Raw genomic sequence first — 19,834 nt, 5'->3', positions numbered from 1 at the left:
GTTTTTTTAGTGTTTTTCACATTTTTTTTTTGCTTTTGGGGATTGGTATGATAGAAATAGTGGTGGCGCCGCAAGTTTGACCGGTGCCTCACTGTGTGGCGAGTCTGGGTTCAAGTCCTGTTTGGGGTGCACAGTGGCTCCATGTTTCTCCCTGCATTTGCTTCCCCCAACATGCAAAGGAAGGATCTGGTAACCCACCTTGGTTCTTGCCTTGGAATCCACGCAAGTGGTCGCTATGGGTCAGGTTTGACTGGGCACCTTGTATGCATGATAGAAATAAATAAGGCACAGCGAGTAGCACTGCTATCTCACAGCACCTGGGTGGTGCGAGAGGACATGGGTTCAATCCCCGCTCAGTCTGTGTGGAGTTTGCATTTTCTCCCTGTGTCTGTGGGGGTTTCCTCCCACAGTCGGAAGACATGCTGTTCAGGTTCGTCCATGGTGTGTGAGTGACAGAGAAAGTGTGTTTGTTCCACTGATGTATGGATGAGTGACCCATTGCAAGTAGTGTATCTAGCAGTGTAAGTTACCTTGGTGAATAAGGTGTGTGGGCTGATAACACTACATAGAGTTCAGTGGAAGTCACCTTGGAGAAAAGTGGCTGCTAAATTAATAAATGTAAATTAAAAAAGGTAATCAAACTCAGAAAGTGGAAATAAAAACTAATAAAGGAACCACTGTAATTTAAGAAATGTGAATAAGCAGATTAAACTGAAATTCTAAACAAGGCTGGAAAATTGTGATAGGAGTTGGTGGGTGGGACCTTTGTAACTGATAGAAGAAGTATTAACACACTTTGACTCAGTCCTATGTTACTCTAGAACAGTCCTAATCTTAAAAACACAAATTAATGTGATAAAATTGGAAAAAGAAGAATAAATATCAAACACTTCATGCTTATTGCTTGGCCTGTCTTCTTTTAAGTTTTTTTTTTTTTTTTTTAAGTTTTCAGCATCATTTAATTTACATTTCTGTACTTCCCAGTTGTATTTTTTTTTTTTTTTTTTTTTTGCTTTTTTGCTTTTTTGGTTTTCAGTATGGCTAAGTGTACTTGTTTGCTGTTTTTATTTTGCACCACTATTTTTCATTTTTCAATTCCACTCTTTATAGTTTGCAGCATTTTTATTATTACTTGCCTGTCATTTTCTCTTCAAGGTCACTGTAGATAGTTTTTCAATAATGGCTTCAAATACAATAATACAACATTTTACCATTTTGTTTTCCTGTGTAAAAGACAACATTCAGGATGGACCTTGATAATTTACCGTCCTCTATAAATTACGGCATCATGACACACCATTTCACAACTTGTAATTCATGATGTGTAAATGAGAAACCGTATAATAAGAATTGAGACTAGCTGTGAATGAAATGGTTGTATGCTGACCGCTCTAGGTTTTGGGAATGTCTGGAATGTTTGAGGTGCATTATGATTTAGATGTGTTAAATGTGTTTTGGTCATACCTACCCGGAAACTGTCACATCTGTTGCAGCAATTAGAACTTGGCTCATGTGTTGCCTTTTGTCAAAGCAGGAGTTTTTGACTGGCCTTGGGTCCCCTGATATAACGTGGAACACAAGTAATTTACTCACAGCAACTAAGTAAATACAAAAGTTTTGTATCCTTTGGCTCCGTCTGCTTTTCCGGGGCAGTGTGACATGAGGCCAATGATAACAAGAGTGGTGATGGAAGTGCTTCGCTGCACTGTGGTTTCTTTACACTGTAAAGAAGTCATGCTCAATGTTCATGGCCCATATGTCTCTCTACTTATGTTCCCAGAAGACACCGGGTAAGGAGGCTGAAGTCTCTCAGATTGTCACTGTCCAGTATGCTGACACAACGGAAAAGTGAGTGTTTTTTACTTTTTCTTCTTGTTGTTTGTTTAATTTCCTTCCAGAACTGTTTTGATATGAATTTTTTTGGTATTTTTTTGCCTGTACAGGTGATATGGTAAGTAGTTTTAGGAAAGTACAAATTAAACTTTCACTGTACCGGAGTTTTTGTTTGCCATGCAAAAAGGATTTGCACGATGCAGCTTTTGCTCTAATGTGATATTTGGTTCATCACTGTGATGACCAGGTGGACTGCACTTTGTTGCATTAGGCAAAGAGAGGTTACTCTTAATTGATAGTACTTGCTGTACCTGTTGGTATTTTTCTCATTCTTTTTACGCACTTACTAGATTTCTACGCTATTAAGATGTGAATTGGAGAAAGCAGTCTACCAGATTAACAGATTTAAATGTAAATGTATTTGGTGGATGCAATAGAGGTTTGACACGTATAACTGAGACAGCTTGTATAACTCAGTAGAGAACTAAACATTAACTTTAAACACAATGAACATCGGTGCATAAAGTGAAAGAAACAAACTAGGTTTATTCAAAAATCACACGACATCTGCAATTATGTCTTTTTCTCCTAATGTAATGCACAAATTGTATTTTCTCTGAGATGTACATCACTTTGGAGAAAAGCATCTGCTAAATGAATAAATGTAAATGTAAACCTAGAAAACAGGCTCTGAGAGCATTTATTTGTGTCTTGCTTTGTTAAATGGGCTTCTGATTTAACCTTAAATTATTGCTAGCAGTAAATATCACCACAAACATGATTTATTTAGAAAATATATGGAGCATACCAAAACTATTTTTTTTGAGTGACATAAATGGTTCTTGCAAAACATCAGCATTTCTTACATACTACTAGCAGTCTAGCAGGAATTTAGTCCAGAACTGACAAGGTACTTGTCACAACCCCAAAAGCAGAGTCCATGATGTCCACCAGCTGCATCATGTTACATCAGTTTAACTGTATTGACACAGCTGGCCTCATTTGCCCAGCTCCCACTCCTATAAAAAAGGCTGAAGTCACATCCTGCCTTTGTGGATTATTGATCAGTGTGTTATAATGGTTTCCCTAAAAATATGAATTCACTGACTGCTTTCCTGGGTTCTGTTCCAGTCCTGTTCTCTTGTCCCATCTGCGCCTGTCCTTTGTCATTCTGTCCTGATCCTGTATCCCAAGTCTGTCCACGCCTCGTCTTGGTGTATTCGCTTTGTGCACAAAAACCCATTTCACGTACTGTCAGAATACTGACACTGTGTCTCTGTTCTGTGTTCACTGTGTCACCATTGCACTTTATTTCCTAAATTCACACTGTGCACTTGTATGTACACTCTGCTATTGAGATGATTTCACCCTACGTCCATGTCGGGACGTTACAGTAAAAGATGTCCATGTCCCTTTCATGCCTGGATGTTACAGAGCTACTGATATTGTACTTCATCACAAGTAAAATGTACAGAATTTCAGTTGCTTAATTCACAAAAACAAATAGCATTTGATCACTATGTAAGAAATGCTGATGTTTTGTCACTCATGACTTGTCTAAAAAGGTAGTTGTGATATACCTCATGTTTTCTATGTATATCATGTTTGTGGTGATGTTTACTGCTATCCAATCTACCAAGCCACTTTAGTTTTATTTAGTTAGCTGATAGTATTCTTCAAAGTGGGGGGGCGGAGTAGGCTTGGCTGGGTCCCGCTTTCTGGTGGGTCTGGGGTTTGAGTCCTGCTTGTGGTGCCTTGCGACAGACTAGCGTCCCATCTTGGGTGTGTCCCCTCCCCCTTCCAGCCTTGCACCCTGTGTTGCCAGGTTAGGCTCCAGTTCGCTGCAACCCCGCTTGGGACAAGCAGTCTCAGACAGTGTGTGTGTGTGTGTGTGTGTGTGTGTGTGTGTGTGTGTGTGTGTGTTCTTTAAAGTTACTCACAGTGTTAATGTACTCATACTGATTTATCCATTTATAAATCAGGGTATTTTTACTGGAGCAATCTGAAGTAAGTACTGTGAAGTGTAGTACAGCAGAAGGCAGAATTCAGCCATGGCTCTTTTGAGTGTATGGCAGCGGCTCTAAGTGCTGCTTTCCTTCTGCCCCAGTTCTGCAGCACAACCTCAAAATTGATGGTTTCCACCTTCTATTTTACAAAATGGTGTGACTGTGTTGAGTCTTTGGATGCATTGTTAATCCTGTCACTGTGCTAGCTCTAAAACATAAAGAATAAAAAAATCCTATCCTGATGTTGAATTACATGAACAGCAGTGCTTGTTACATTTAATTTGTGAAGTCTTTTTTTTATTGATTCTATACTGTCTATCTTGATGCATCTCTAATAGTAGGAAGATGAAAGCTAAAGAAATCTTAACCATTTTTTTGATATAGAAGGTAATTCAAGTTCAATTTTTTTTTGTCACATACACAACCATACTTAGTACGACATGCAGTGAAATGCTTTTCCGACTGTCCATAATACAGACTGATAGAAGAAATAATATAAATAAGGCAATACAAATAAAGTAGAAATTAGAAACATACTGCAGAAGTATAAAGACTGTATAATGATGAAAATAGGACAGAATAAATTTAAAAAAAAAGTAAGATAAAAATATAGAGGTAAAAAAATTGGAAAAACAATAAATAAAAATATGTAGTGGTCTAAAAATTCTGGAACAACAGAAATATAATTCCACATGTGTATTTCAGAATAATGGAAGAATAACAACTTACAAGCCAGTAAATCTATTATAAACATAATAAAAAAGAACAGTGAGATTCTGTAAGAAGGGTCATAAACACTTAAACATTTTCAATATAGTAAGAGGAAAGTCATCAAAATCTAGCAGGATTCAGAAGATCAGTAAAATACCTAATGTTGAGTAGAAAGTCATTCTACATCTTGGGAGAAAAAGAGAGAAGCAAATAGTTCCACAGAAATAAAGATAATCCCTGTGATCAGATACACTATGCAAAAAATAATTATTTTGTAAATGCTTTTTTACATCTTTACTACAGGACCTCAGGGAGCGAGCTGCAGGTATATTATGCCCGCTACAGTTATTATGAGGACTTCTTTGAAGAGATTCATCGCAGGGGGGACACATTCTATGTGGTGTCATTTCGCAGGGTGAGTTGATTTGTGTTCTGAATTTTTGATCTTACTTCTGGCTTTTTAAAAGCATGAATGTTGTTTTGTTTTTAGGCTATTTTTTATTTAAGGGTCAAGTGTATAATCTTTGCCTGTGATAGTCTCAGTGGGCAGTCTGATTGCAGTTATTCTTCAGCACACAATTTTATTTAAACCATCAACTGTGTCTAGCTGTGAAAAAATGTGCCCTTTTTTCTCATCAGCCTTGTGTTTTTTGGATCTTAATGTCCTCCTTACAAGCTCTCTCACAGCAATCCAAAGGCTCCTAGATTAGTCCTCCCCATAACTCATTTACATTTATTCAGTTAGTGGACACTTTTCACAGAAACAACTTCCAATGAACACTGTGTACTAATATCACACACCTTTTCACCTAAGGTGACTTACAGTGCTGGATATACTATGTTACACTATTTACAGTGTTACTCATTTATACACCACTTAAACACACTCTCTCTCACACACACACACACACACACAATGAGCAATTTTAAAGAAACTTAATTCACCTGAACTGCATGCCTTCGGGAGGAAACTGGAGCACTTGGAAGAAGCCCACATGAACACAGGGAGAACATGTAAATGCCACACTGAGCAGGGATCCAACCCACATCCTCTCATACCACCCAGGTGCTGCAAGACCACAGTGCTGCTCGCTGTGCCACTTACTTATACTTTAAATCATATTCTTTTTGCTGTGTGCCTTTTAGGGAATAGGTGGTGACCAGCTTCCTGATCTTGTACACTTTAGAAAACTTAACCTGTGTTCTTTCAGTGAAGTGAATTGTTTAGGAACTCAGTTAACCTGTTTTACTTCAGCTGTGTGAAGTTGTGTTAAACGGTCTGAAAATGTTGTGAAAGCTTCTGTTCATATAAAGATCTTTTCTAAATAAAGGAGTAGAGAATTGCTGGGCTTCAACTTTCAGCCTGTGCATGTTGCAAGATGGAAACATAAGGATGGTGGCTCCTGTGGGCCGGCTTCGTTGCTGTGGGAGTGGAAAACCTGGACTTGGTGATGGCTATTCCTCCAGATGTGCTTTTCTGGTGGAAAGGTCTGCTTTACTGGCATCTGCTCTTATGAAACTCCTAGTCACCATTTGTGTGATGGCTGACAACCAGTGAAGCCGTTTTCTGCAGGACAGAATCTTACACCACAGACAAAAAGTGTAATAAGGGGCCCACTACCTATCCAGTGCAACTTGATGACTTTTCAGCACTCTTTATTCATTGGCAAAAAAAAATTCGGAATCAGACATCAAGACTTATTTTACTGTTATTCCACTGTAATCAATTTTTTTTTTGAGCTGTCAAGGTTACAAGCGTGGTTTCAAAGGTCTGTGATGCACCTCTGGCTAAAGGACAAAGGACCGGCTTGCACATGTCTGGACCCCACACTCTGCTTTATTTAGCTCTGTGTGGTTGGCTTTTGACAGGTTTAATTAGAACCAGTGCACCCTCCATTTATACTTTCTGGTGTTTCTGTCCTCTGCCTTGTCTGTGGAAAACTGCAGGCATTTTTTAACCCCATGCTTTTCCAGCATTGACTCTTCTACTCTTAATTCATTCGCTGTTTGACTTGGGGAACAACCTTCTAGGAGCTATAGAATGGTACAGCATTCTTGTTGCACATACGTAGCTATTGCATGCTTAGTGAGAACAAAGGGTTAGCAGAATGCTCCAGAACAGAATACATAATAGATCAACATTATATTCTTTTTCCTAGGATCATCTTCTTCTTCCTGCCACCAGTCACAACAAGGGGACCAGACCGAAGATGTCACTGGTGCTACCTGCAGTGAATGTAAATGGTAAGTGTTGAACCACGTGAGATGTTCCAGTATGAGGTGATAAACACAGTAAGTGATTAAAAGAAGCAGAGAGCTGTCAAACTCTGTCCTTTAAGGTAAAGCCTTACGAAAATTGGAAAGCCATGGCAATTGCTACAGGTTTCATAAATGAGAGACTGGAAAATGTAACTTCTGACTGAAAAAAACACACACAAACTGTCTGAAATCGCATGTCCCGAGCGGGGTTGCGGTGAACTGGAGTCTAACCCAGCAACACAGTGCGCAAGGCTGGAGGGGGAGGGGACACACCTAGGATGAGACGCCAGTTTGTCGCAAGGTACCCCAAGTGGGACTCGGAACGCCAGACCCACCAGCTAGCAGGACCCAGCCAAACCCGCTGCGCTACCGCATCCCCCTTGAAAAAAACAGGTTATGCCAAACAAATCAGTGTGTTTCCCAGTTCGTGCTATGTATAATAAGTATTTTTTCGCAGAAAACCATAAAAAGCATGCAAGTGATACTTTGAGGGCTCATATTTAAAACATTATGGTACTTTGCTAACATTATGCCATCTTTCATATGTTTTAGCATGAGGTGAGTGATTGCTTCAGCAAATGCTTTCTGAGACCTGTTTAGGTGTGTTTTTAAGCTTAAGGGCTGAACTGTATGCCTGGTATGTCTGGTGTCCATTCCTACAAGGAAAAACTCTGGTGGGAGACTGGCCAAAAAAAATGCTTCTTGGACACCCCTGGGGTTGGCTAGCCTGAATTTCACAAGGCCATCCCTGAAAGCTAGTACTGTATTTATGTCCTTACAGTGTGACTGCTGGTGTGACATCCTCACATGTTAAAAATGGTGTGGAACTTCTGTGTTTTTGTGCCTTTTTCTTGGTCATTAAACAAGAGATGTTTTATTACAAACACATTAATAGAAATTAGAATTGCAGTTGTAACCCTTTTACTAATAACCTGTTATACATGATAGATATAGATGGTGAAAAAAAAGGTCACATGATTGAGCACCATTTCAATTCTCTGTCCCTTGCTGAAAATGTGTTAGATTAGGACAATGTGAAAATGGTTTTGACAGCTCTTGAACAAGTTATTTAATAGCAGTCCGTCTGCTGTATATCATGTCTGTGTCTCTCACGGTTTTTTCTTTTCTCTCTTCCATGACCTTTTTCACTGCTTCTTTCTCTTTCCTTCACTCTGGTTTTTCTGTTACATTACTGGTTCTCACATTCTCTCTCACTGTCTCAATCCACGTTTTAGTGAGGTCTGATTTTTCTCTTTGACCTACTGTTGATATCGTATTTTTGTTAATGAAAATTTCCTCTTCTGTCTGTCGTGCCCATACTTTTTTATTACAGAGACTGTGATAAAAGATGGAGAGTATGAAATCATGATGCAGATTGACTGTGAAGTCATGGACACAAGGATTCTTCACATTAAGTCCTCCAATATTCCACCATTCCTTCGTGCCAATCACAGTGACTCCTATCCCTCTGCCCCCACTGCGAGCAAACCCACAGGTTCTGTAGAAGTGCTCACAGGTTCTGCTTAAACTAAGTCAAGACAAGCATACAATCTGGAAACAAAACTAATACTTCCAGGCATTTCAAGCGGGTAAATTGTTGGTGTCAACTGTAAGACACTTTCCAATATTCTCTAGTTGTTTTTAAACATAGGCTGTGTTAAATGAAACTGTTCGTCTGCGGGATCATTTTTTCATCTGAACTGCTGTAAAACAGAAGCTTTGGGATGAGCAGCTGCTTTATGTTCGTTGAGTGCTGTGTATCAGTTGGCTTCATATGATATATCTCTACTAAATTCAACTCAGGGTAACTGATGAGAAATGGCATGGGTCCCAGTACTGAACTCTGCTGTATTTTAATTTTTGTTCTTTCTGAACAAGTGTATTCCTTTGGCTACTTCATTATCAAGAGAATTTTCAGTTGAACAGAATCAGGAGGTCATCATTGGCCAGTTTCAAGTTAATAGATGTAAAATGCTTTAAATTGAATCCTTTACTACACTGTGTAAAGGCTGCTAAGTAATGTTAAAGGATTTCACGACGATAAAACTGTTAAACTGCCAACAGGTAGAAATCCTTTAATGTTGTAACCACTATTTATAGGATATGCAGTTTGTAAATTTTTTAAGTCTTGTATATCACTTTTTGCACTCTTTGTTGAATAGTAAAACTGTGAATGTATTTTCTTTGGAAAAGGAATTTCAGTGGTTCCAAGTCATGCAATAATCATGCTTCTCAAATGAGAAAAATTTACTTGACTGGGTTTATGATGAACATAGTATTTAAATTCAAGTGTTCCTATAAGTAATTACTTAAGCTACTTACAATTAATTTGTTGGGAAAAAAATACTGAAGTTTCCTTTGAGCAACAATTTCCTGGCATTGTTTTACACTTGATGGGGGTGCAGTGGCGCAGTGGGTTGGACCAGGTCCTGCTCTCCAGTGGGTCTGGGGTTCGAGTCCCGCTTGGGGTGCCTTGCGACGGACTGGCGTCCCGTCCTGGGTGTGTCCCCTCCCCCTCCAGCCTTATGCCCTGTCTTGCCGGGTAGGCTCCGGTTCCCCGCGACCCCGTATGGGACAAGCGGTTCTGATAATGTGTGTGTGTATGTGTGTTTTACACTTGCCCCATGTGTAGCACTTTTCAAATTTAAGTTTCTCTGAGGCTCATCTTTCACATACACAATGTATAATGTCATGTTTATAACTATTTTACTCGTTTTTGTAAGCAATGAAATTGTATGACATTTTGATGACAAGAGTAATACATTCAGTCTGGTCCAATATCTGGTTTGCATTTATTCATTCAGCTGGCACTTTTCTCCAAAGTGACTTACAATTATTTACCCGTTTATACAGCTGGGTAACTTTACTACAGCTAGAGGTGGGATTCAAACCTGCAAAAGGTAATAGTTCTAAGAATCTCCAACTTTTAATTGGTGTTCCTTGTTAAAATAGGCACACATCAGGTGTCTACCTCCTAGCAGACTCAACTGTTGTGTGTATAGTCAAGAGCCACAAATACTTAACTAAGAACGACTTTAAAAAGCATAAAACCTGGGAAGAAGCAAAAATTAGTTTGTTATTGTGCTAATTAGTATTTTATTATCACGTACTGACTTACATCTTATGAGTCCAGAAAGCAAGCATACAGAACAGGCCAGTGGCTGCAAATATTTTTTACAATGTAATCTGAAAGTTAAAGAAAATATGAGCTTTCAAAAAATACTAAAACTTCCTACAGGTGCCTTTGGAGAAACTAAATAGCCAGAGTATCTCCTTACCCAACATTTATTCATTCCACTTTGCTATATTATAAAATCTGAGTATATACAATATATACTGAATATGGAGCAGTAAAACAAACACCTTGTCATGCATTTTTCCCTCAATAGCTAGTTACATTTCCCACACCTTTGGTAGACACAGTATCCTGATAAGACATTTACTTGTATTGCATTTAAAAAAAAATAGTAATGGCTTCCAAGCTGATCTAAAATCCATTTAGACATGAAAATATTTGTTTTCTCTACAAAAGTGCTGCATATTTGTGTTTTTGCCTAGTGTCAATCTCAATAGGCAAATATTACATTATATGTGACCTGGTGACCATTATCCCAGGAATACAGCACTCGTTCTTTAGGGTTGTAGTCAACCTGTGTGTTGTAAGTGTAGCTGTTAACAAAGGGTAGCCGGGGTATCATCTGCGTATTTGTATGTGTGTCAAAGGCATAGGAGATGTTAGCATTCATTTGGTTGGAGCTGTCCACAGCGTACAGAACACCGCACACAACAAAACAGTTCCCATAGTAGTCCCTCCTCAAGGCAGTCCTCCAGGAAGTCTCTTTTTGGATGCTCAGGTCCGAGGGATTCAGCTTGCTCAGGATTATGACCTCCTGGTGGAAGCTCTCATCGTCCATCGCTGGGTAGATTACCCACAAGCCACCTTCATCCACAGCAAATTCAATGTCTGAGTGACCCCTCCACCTCCAGGGTGTGTCCTCCTCATAAACAGCATTGTGGAGCACAGTCCATGTCGCCACGTACCTCAGCCTCAGGTCAAACTTGATGATGTCACGGGAGAAGGCCCGATTGTAGAAAAAGGCCTTGTTATAGACAACGTGACCTGTGCCCATCCAGTTGTAAGGCAGTTTGTAGGAGTTGGCGGCCTGCCCTGTGAATTTTCCAGCAGACATGCGACATCAACACAAATTCTTATTTAAATTATTGTTATACATTAATTCTTAACAGTTAATCTTATGCTTTTCTCCAAAATGACTTAAAATCAGACGATTATGTACTAAGCACCTTAATTTTTTTTTTTTTTAAAACCCAGTTATACAGCTGTAAAATTTTTACTGAGCAATTGTTCCTTGATTGTAGGTAGGATGGTGGGAGGTGAAATTGAAACCTGGGTTTATTATTTGTAAGCCAACAGCTCTAACACCACACTACACTACCAGTAGGCCTGTAAAAGAATAATGTGAATGAAATTGGAACAACTGCCAATGCCAAAATACCTTGTTTGAAGGTTTCCAAGTCTTTGAACTCCAGCAGGTTGTTTCCATAGTAGTAGTTTGTGACATATATTTTATTATCACTGGCCTTGGGGTCCTTCATCCACGCTCCTTCACTCTGACCATACGTGTTATGAGTCACAGGATCAGAGATGGTGGCCAAAGTGTCTTTACATATGCCTGTAGATGACAACAGCAGACCTGGTCAGCTGGGACTCGGACACTAAAAAGTTGTAAACATGAAAGTCTGCTCAGCTATACAAGTCCTCAAAACCAATCATCACTTTAAATTTTCATTCCTCAGATTTTATTTTTAAATTGTTTCAAAAAATGTATTTCATTTTCTTTTACCCATCAAATGTGTTGGACATCCAATTACATATTTCAAGTTAAGGTTACTGCTTTTGAACACTCTACATTCATCTGGATATTTCCTTAAGAATTTCACATTCAGTGGAAATACTGGGTAAAGCAGACATGGCTAAACAATGACCACACACACACTTTCTGAACCGCTTGTCCCATACAGGGTCACAGGGAACCGGAGCCTACCCAGCAATACAGGGCGTAAGGCCGGAGGGGAAGGGGACACACCCAGGACGGGACGCCACTCCATCACAAGGCACCCCAAACGGGACTCGAACCCCAGACCCACCGGAGAGCAGGAATGTGGTCCAACCCACTGCACCACCACACCCACAAACAATGACCAATTCCTCTCTAATTTCACCACTTTCAACTCTTCCACTTGCCCTGAGAAAATACATATAGTGCTTGGGCTGACTCATTTGCTCAGTGTTGAACTTCTTTTAGTAACACAACAAAGGTGAGTTAAATGGAAGGAATGTGCAATCAAATAGCTTGTCTGTCCTGTCCTATGAGTATTGCAATATGCCCTTCACTCACAACAACAAAATCAATATAACTTCAAAAGACCTGGGTTTCAAAATTACCAGAATTGTTTTGTAACTCCTGGGCCATATTCTGATCCTCTGGACTCTCGGTCCAACTGATGCGGTACTTGGGTTTAGCAGGCACAGCCTGAGCAGTAGCATTAGGTGGTATAGTGACATCAGGTTCTGCCATCCTAGCAGTTGTGTTCAGTGTGGCTGTCGCATGACTGGCCACCGTGGCCGGTGCAATGGTGGTGGTGGTGGCAGTGGTGTTTTCAAGACCAGTAATGGTATTCAGGGGAAGGCCCATAACTCCAGAAGTGTCCTTTGTGAGTCCCTCCTCTGCCACTGGAACAGTTACCATGGTTGGTAAGCGCTCAGTCTTCTCCTTCTCTACTGTAGTGGAGGCATGTCTTTGGGCAGTGGGATCTGCCATGTGATCCAGTGCACCCAAAGATCCTTCATCCCCACTAGCCACCTTCCTTAGTTTCTCGTTGGCTTGGGAAAAGGTGTGTCTTTTCTTGATCTGATTGTCAGTTAACAAGTCAACAGAGCCATCGCCACTGAGAACCTCATCAGCTGTTGCTGCTCAGAGAAGAAAAGGCTTTAGTCTCAACTGTTTTCATAGTGCATCAAGATAAAATTTAAGAAAAATCACATGATGTCTTTCCTTAATCTTCTAAAATTCAGGCATTTAAATACCATAAATAAAAGCACGAGCAAAGCATCTTTGTGCATGTCCCTAAGACCATCGAGAGCATGGTTAACTGAAAGAATCACAACACTCTGTATTTGATGCTATTGCAAATGCAATAGTGTAGAACATGAAATCCAGCAAATCATCTGGTTTCATCTTACTCTTTTAGGGGAAACATTTAATTTCTGAAATTAATTTGCTAGCATGGCACCTGGCCAGGCACTGCATGTGTTTATTTTGGAACATTTCAAGATGTTCACAACATTTTTATAAAGACCACTCCCTATACATTTGATACTAGTCTAGCTTCCTTAATGCAGACTACAAATTACATTGAATGAGAAGCTTAGTACTGGTAGCTGATGTAGAAATTTCAAGCATGGTCCTGGGTAAGCCTACTGCTGTCCGCAGGTTACTGCAGTGGACTTACTGCGCTCATCCATGTCGCCATTCTCTTCCACTTCAGATTTATAATACGTCATTCCTCTGACGACAACGCCTTGGAGACCAGATTTAGCTGCTCTGCTCCTAGTTCGCATGTCAGGTTGGCTCGTCTTCGGCGGGGTTCTGGAAGGTTTCTCTTCATACTTGCTCTGCTATGGAATAAAACACAAATTTTCTGAAGTTGGAAGGAAAAGGCCAGGAGTTTTAGTTGAGATATGCATGCAGAAAATGCCTTATATTAAAATTATTACAGGTGGTCCCCGATTTACGATGGTTTGACTCATGTTTTTTTCGACTTTACGATGGTGAGCTGGCGGTAGACATTCAGCAGAAACTGTACTTTGAATTCTGAATTTAGATTTTTTTCTCGGGCAAGTGATACGCGGTGCGAGACTGTACTCTTTCGCGATTCTGGGCAGCAGCAGCAATCCGCATCTCCTAGTCTGTCACGCAGAGGTGTGTATTAGGTGTATTAAATGCATTTTCGACTTCGATGGGTTTTGCGGAACCTAACAGCATTGTAAATCGGGGATCACCTGTATTATTAAAATCTAATAAAATTAGTCTGACCCAAAATTAATTTGCCGACCCATCATACTATTTTATTTTTTCAAAATTATAAAACTATTTTTTCAGTGGGACCTGTTCAGCGGTGCAAAGGGGAAACCTGCAGTTTTTTTCAAATTCACAGTTTCTTAATGAAAATAGTTTGAGAAGTTGCAAAACTGGCTCAGACATGCTGGATTGAGCAGTATTTTAACATCCTGTTTCTGAAACCAGATAATTTAGTTGGGAATGTTAGATCTTGCCCACAATGAGTACTTCTCTTTCATCTTCTATATTTTTCTTCTTTATTTGTAGATTTTAGCTCACAGTTATGAAAAACTGAAAATAGTCTGTGATCACTTGTGCAACGTCTTCAGCTCTTCAGCTCTCACAGTCTTTAGACTATACTTTTCAGTATAAATTGAATGTAATGATAGCCCAATGAATAAATTAAAAAAAATAACAAAAAACTAATGGGGACTGAAGAAGTTTGAAAGGTGCATCTGCAGCCCATAAAGCTTTCAGCTCCAAACTATCTCATGTTTGCCTGAGGTGAAAAATTGATTCCTTACACTCTCTGTGTGGGATGAATGTCCTAATGTTCCTTTGTGCTATTCTAAAAGCCTGTGAAGCAGATTCCCTGGATATCAACATTGCATCTTGCAGTGGGAGACAGATAAAGAGCACTGCCTGGATGTAGCCCACCTCTTTGCTTGTGCTGGATGCTTCTACATCACCCTGGACTGGGTACCCAGATTTGCCCTTAGGTTTCTTCTTTGTCAAAAGCTCACTGGAATCTCTTTCCTTCTCTTGAGCCCACTCATGAACACTGACACTTTGTTCCATTTCTTTCTCGGACACCGCCTGTTTAAAAAAAAAAAAACAAACATAAAATAAATAAATAAATAAATTAATGATACAGCAATGCATTTTCTCTTAACTGTCTAAATTCACTCAAAATCCTTGGTAACGACTTCACTGCCTTGGTCTACTTGTCTTATTGCTGCAATGTCTTCTGAAGAACTATCATAGCTGTTGTTTTTAGACCAATACATAACATGGACAGTTGTACTCATAAAAAAGTATTTTGTCCCTGATTCACAATTGTATACTTTCACTGAAATTTTAAGGCCTTATCTTTATCATAATTGACACAACAATTTACAGAACTAGATGTTACTGGAGAAAATCAGGTTAAGTACTTTGCTGAAGGGGACTTGAACAAACAAGCACTGTAACAAATCTGTCTTTAACAGTGTTAAATGTCACATGCTGTCGCTAAAATGATTCACTGCCAGTTTTTGGATCTTAAAAATGTCATGTTTCAGCAAAATTAGATTCACAAGAGTCAATTTTGATTTAAAAAGCTTAAGGAAGATGGTCTTACCTTTTCTATATTTTCAACACGATGCAGTAGTTTAGTTGTGACTGAATGCAGCTTTAATAGATCCATTCCATAAAAAGACCCTTCAAGTAGATCCATAATGGTTGAGAGCTAGTATGGGGGTGAGAGTTTTTCCTTTCATGAATGTGGAAATCAATTAATGCAGTACTGATTTACAGTAACCTGACAATTTTCTGCAAATGTATCAAGCTACCTACCTAGCTCCTCAGTTACCCATTTATACAGCTAGGTAGCTTTACTGGAGCAACTTAGGGTAAGTACCTTGCTCAAGGGTACTACAGCTGGAGGTAGGATCTGAACCTCCAACCTATGGGTTCAAAGGCAGCAGCTTTATCTACTACACTACCAGCTGTCAACTGATTGTACTTATGCAAGGTGCAGTGATTAAGTTCCAAGACAGACTGCTGCATGATTGCAGTGTTTATTACAGATGCTCCTCAAGTTATGATTTTTCAACTTTACAATGGTGAGCTGGCGATAAACATTCAGTAGAAATTGTACTTTAAATTTAGATTTTCTCCTGAGCAAGGGATATGCGGTGCAATACGCTCTCACAATGCTGGGCAGTGGCAGCGATCCGCATCTCCCAGTCTGCCACGCGGTTGTGTTTTGTGAAACGCATCTGTGTCTCCTGCTACTGGTGGGAAGAAGAAGAGGAGGCCGATTACTCTTGAGGGAAAAACTCAAGATAATTGCCCAGCATGAAGGCGTAAAAGCATTCACGTATGCTAGGCTATGATGTTCGGTAGGTTAGGTGTATTAAATGCATTTTACGACATTTTAGACTTAACATGGGTTGTCCGGAACGTAACCCCATCGTAAGTCGGGGACCAGCTGTATAGGACTTTCGCGGCGATCCATGCAACACGCATGCGCGTACGACGTAGCGACTCAGCAGCGACACACGGCGGCCAGCCTTAGAACTTATTCACTGCACGACGCATTCTGACACTGATTTCCACGAAAACCAGTGCCCCTTTACCTTGACATCATCTTTCCCTGCCTCCTGCAGCTTCTTCAGCCTGAACTGCCCCTCGCAGGGGTTCAGAGCCGAAGGCGGGGCAATGCACGCACATTTGCAGTCGGACCCCGAGGTCACAGTCTCCACTGTGTAAAAGTCGTGTGCCTTGGCGCTGCCCTCCGCGATCCGCCGGCAGGCGCTCCTGCTCAGGGGTCTGACAACACATTTACAGCGACAGTCAGAGCCTTCCGAAAGCGCTTTCACTTTGTCATAATCAGCCAGCAGCTACAATGGAGAGAAGACGCGTTGGATGCATTGTGATTGTGTAGCACTTCAGCACAGGCACAGTTTCACAGCACACATGATGACAGGCAACATCTGATCATCTGGTCAAAGCCTGACTGACTGTCAGACAGAGCGGCCGGGCGGCGTGAGTCCCGCTGTCCGGCGTTGTAGTGAAGATAGATAGTAGCGGCGCTCGGTCGTTTTTATTTGTGCCCAAACGGGGGTGCAGATTTAACTCGAAATGTAGTTTAAAACAAAACTAAAAACGTGTCCCTATATTATTATTATCATCATCATAAATAATAATAATAATAATAATAATTCGTCTTTTATCACTAGAAAAAATGTGTTTTTCAGAAAACACCGCAGCGCCACTTTGCATTTCACACAGGACACGTTTGTTCTTCGCTCCAGCCACTTCTGTGTTCGGTTCGCTCTGCTACCAGAATGTTGTGGAAAAAATTCACTACTTTTGCGTTATTTGTAAGAAAAGGAATGATGATAGGAAGTTATAAACTGCGGTAGAGTAGTATGACACAGGAATGGAAGGTTTCAATGGAATAGAGATAGTAAGTAGCTATTATTTATAGCAGTATTTCAGCCCTCGTTGTACCCCTCCAACACTTAGTTGGTTCTTTATGGGGGATTTAAAAAAAAAAAAAAAAGAGTCCCGAGATATGTTGTTTCCGTGTAAGTCGCATCTTTTCGGCTCATAATAAAAGACGTACATCAGCAGGCACCATTACATATATGAATTGTTAGATTCAATCTAAGATTGTTCGCTTAAAAACAGCACATATTAATATTTACGCTGATATGATGCTACTGTTTTGCTGTTAAATTCAGGGGAAAAAAACAACCCACCTGACTTAAGATGTTTTCCTGATTATCGAGTTCCTCTTCAAGCGTCACATTTCGCTCATTAAATTCCTCGTTAGACCCTGTATCATGGTTCCTGTCATTGCACGCCACCTCATTTACCCTGTTTAAACCGCAAGTAAGTGCAGTGAAAAACAGAAAGTAGCACAAGTCCACTTTTACCATATTGTGTCCCAGCAGAGAGCGCCCCGCGCGTGTATTTCAGTGACCCGCACTTTTACGCTAAATTTTTTTTTTTTTTTTTTTTCTTATGCTTTTTCGTTTGTTTTGTTTTTAATCTCGAGCAGTCTCTGCATGAGGTATAAAATCCGCGACTTTCAAATTCAGCAAAATGTATTCCGCTCTCCGTGAAAGGCGCGAATGAGGTCCGCGAAAAACCGGTGCGGAGGAAGGAGCGCTCGGTCTAAACTAGGGAGGAGTCTTATTTAAATTCGTAGCAGGACACTGTTACGCGGGCATCATATTTCCAAGCGCGTATCAAAATTTTATTCATTTTCTTCAAGCTTTCAGCGATCTCTTAAAATAGCTGGTCTCCTAGTTTTCCACAAAACACTGAATATCCTAAAGCAATTAAAAGCCGCATAATTAACAATCCCTTATTAGCCTACTGCCATACGCAGCCTCACTGGGTTTAACGGAAGATAAAACGATAAAGTACGACCATAAAGACAGCAGAGGGCGTAGTGATTAAAGATGGTGCCTTGACTGGTCATAGGTCCGAATCTCACCTCCATCTGTAGTACCGTTGAGTAGGGTATTTACCCTAAAAACTGCTCCAGTAAAAAAAAAAAGAAACCCTACTTATATAAATGGGTAAATCAGTGCAAGTTGCTATGGAGAAAAGCGTCAGCTAAATGTACAAAGAACATCTTGGTTTTGACATTTCCACGCCCTAAACAGCCCGGACGCATCGCCTCCATTTGTCCAGCAGCGCCATCTAGGGGCCTCCTTCTCCCAAGACTTTTATACGTGCAGTGTGCGCCCCCACACCGCCCCCACCGTCAGCTCTGCGCGCTGTAGCTGCTGTATAGAGGCGCTCGACTAGGGGGCGCTGTTGTTCGTTCCGATTATTTCCGGTTCACCCATTTAAAGGATCCTACCGCGAACTTTTTCCCTTGGTTCAACATGAGCCAGAAGTTCAAGCTCTTCTGAATTTGTGACGAAATAAAGAGCACGTAGTTAATCAGCCGAAATTTTCCTAACACAGCTAAGGCGAAAATGATACGGAGGAAGCTGCGAGACACAAAATATGGTTAGTGAAGCGCTGCGGAGAACACACTACCCATTTCGAAAGAAAAAGTTCCATCATCCATGAAAGGACTGTTCATAAAGAGTTCATAAAAGCGCGCGCTGTGTCAGGCGTAGGGTAGGCGCTCCGTGGTGCTGCGTTTCCCGCTCTTTTTACCGCGCGTGTGCAGGAGCGGGCACGTGGTGTCTGTACTACAAAGAGTGGGCACACCTCACAAAAGCAGTGAAAACTGTCGTTGGTAAATTATTATTTAAGTTAGTTTAGTTTAGGGCATAAAGTGGCCTGCTGTTAAAAGTGGTTTTTCTAGCAGTGGGCAGTGGTAGAGAAGGTGGCTCTACATCTGCTTGAGGTTCATCTCCAGTCCTCCTGTCCAGGCGAACTCGTGTCTGACCTTTACAGTGACACGTTTACCTTGCTGAGTTGTTTCTATAGTTGTTCAAGGTGTTTATTAAGTTGAAAGATAATTAGTGTGTTTGAAACATGCCCTTGACTGGAGGAAGTACAGCCCATTGAGGTCATATTAGCTCATGTCCAGTTAACTAGAAGTCATTACTGACCAGAGGTTCCCCCAAGTCATCATCATCATCATCATCCATCTATCCATCTTTTTCCAGAAACCTGTCATTCCATTGATGGGTGCTGTGCCTATCCAGGGACTCATGAGGCAGGATATACCCTGCAACAATCCATCACAAAAAAAAAAAAAAAAAAAAACCCTACACACTAAGAACAGTTTAGATTTAGTTCACTTGAAATGCATGTCTTTGTAAATTAGATTATTGGTGAGTTTCAGCAGTGTATTCCTGTGCGTCTCGATTGTGTGGTGATTTTGAGAAGTTTCACTGACTTCTGCATGATAATGTGTGCTTTCGTTGAGTTTCTGAAAAGGTAAGCGCCAGAATCAGCCAATGATCTCATTCTTTTCAGCAGCTATTTGTCCGACATGTCATTTCAGATGCTAAGAAAACTTGGAAAAGATTGCCTACAACCAAAATGGAAAATAAAGCTGAGATCCAAAAAAGTGACAGCTCTGAGGATCATGTGGCAGACTCAGATACAAAAGAAGGTAAGGTGAATATCATGAGTAAATACATTGTTTGGGTATACATGACGGGTAGGAAGAAAACAGTAGAAGAATATGCGATCTCAATTTGG

General features: G+C 40.5%; 2 protein-coding genes across 4 annotated transcripts in view; one reads left to right on the top strand and one right to left on the bottom strand.

Annotated features, from left to right (window-relative positions):
* Positions 1 to 9,288, top strand: part of LOC108935180 (cyclic AMP-dependent transcription factor ATF-6 alpha-like) — a 35,817-nt gene extending 26,529 nt beyond the window's left edge. For 2 of the 3 annotated variants that reach the window (XM_018753575.2, XM_018753573.2), the window contains exons 13-16: positions 1,781 to 1,848; positions 4,854 to 4,965; positions 6,710 to 6,794; positions 8,143 to 9,288. In XM_018753575.2, coding sequence (XP_018609091.1) covers positions 1,781 to 1,848; positions 4,854 to 4,965; positions 6,710 to 6,794; positions 8,143 to 8,336 — 459 coding nt within the window. In that variant the 3' untranslated portion in view covers positions 8,337 to 9,288. The remainder of the gene's footprint in view (positions 1 to 1,780; positions 1,849 to 4,853; positions 4,966 to 6,709; positions 6,795 to 8,142) is intronic. The other variant, XM_018753574.2, reaches the window with a different exon arrangement.
* Positions 9,289 to 9,676: 388 nt separating this feature from the next.
* On the bottom strand, positions 9,677 to 18,164 carry olfml2bb (olfactomedin-like 2Bb). Its single transcript, XM_018753221.2, has 8 exons — positions 18,159 to 18,164; positions 16,288 to 16,551; positions 15,288 to 15,395; positions 14,606 to 14,764; positions 13,341 to 13,506; positions 12,274 to 12,798; positions 11,324 to 11,500; positions 9,677 to 10,977 (listed from the first exon to the last, which is right to left on the bottom strand). The coding sequence occupies exons 1-8, from the start codon at positions 18,162 to 18,164 to the stop codon at positions 10,376 to 10,378; spliced, it is 2,007 nt and encodes a 668-aa protein (XP_018608737.1). The 3' UTR covers positions 9,677 to 10,375.
* Positions 18,165 to 19,834: the final 1,670 nt, after the last annotated feature.

This window comes from Scleropages formosus, chromosome 3 (assembly GCF_900964775.1).
Source record: "Scleropages formosus chromosome 3, fSclFor1.1, whole genome shotgun sequence".
Lineage (NCBI taxonomy): Eukaryota > Metazoa > Chordata > Actinopteri > Osteoglossiformes > Osteoglossidae > Scleropages > Scleropages formosus.
The sequence above is the reverse complement of the archived record's forward strand: the minus strand, read 5'-3'. Positions and strand labels throughout refer to the sequence as shown.

Excerpts from the sequence above, each read along its gene's own strand:
- olfml2bb (XM_018753221.2), bottom strand. Across the intron at positions 14,765-15,287 it reads GTGTTGAAAATATAGAAAAG|GCGGTGTCCGAGAAAGAAAT; the intron begins GTAAGACCATCT and ends TTTTTTAAACAG. Across the intron at positions 11,501-12,273 it reads GGAGTTACAAAACAATTCTG|GCATATGTAAAGACACTTTG; the intron begins GTAATTTTGAAA and ends TGTCATCTACAG.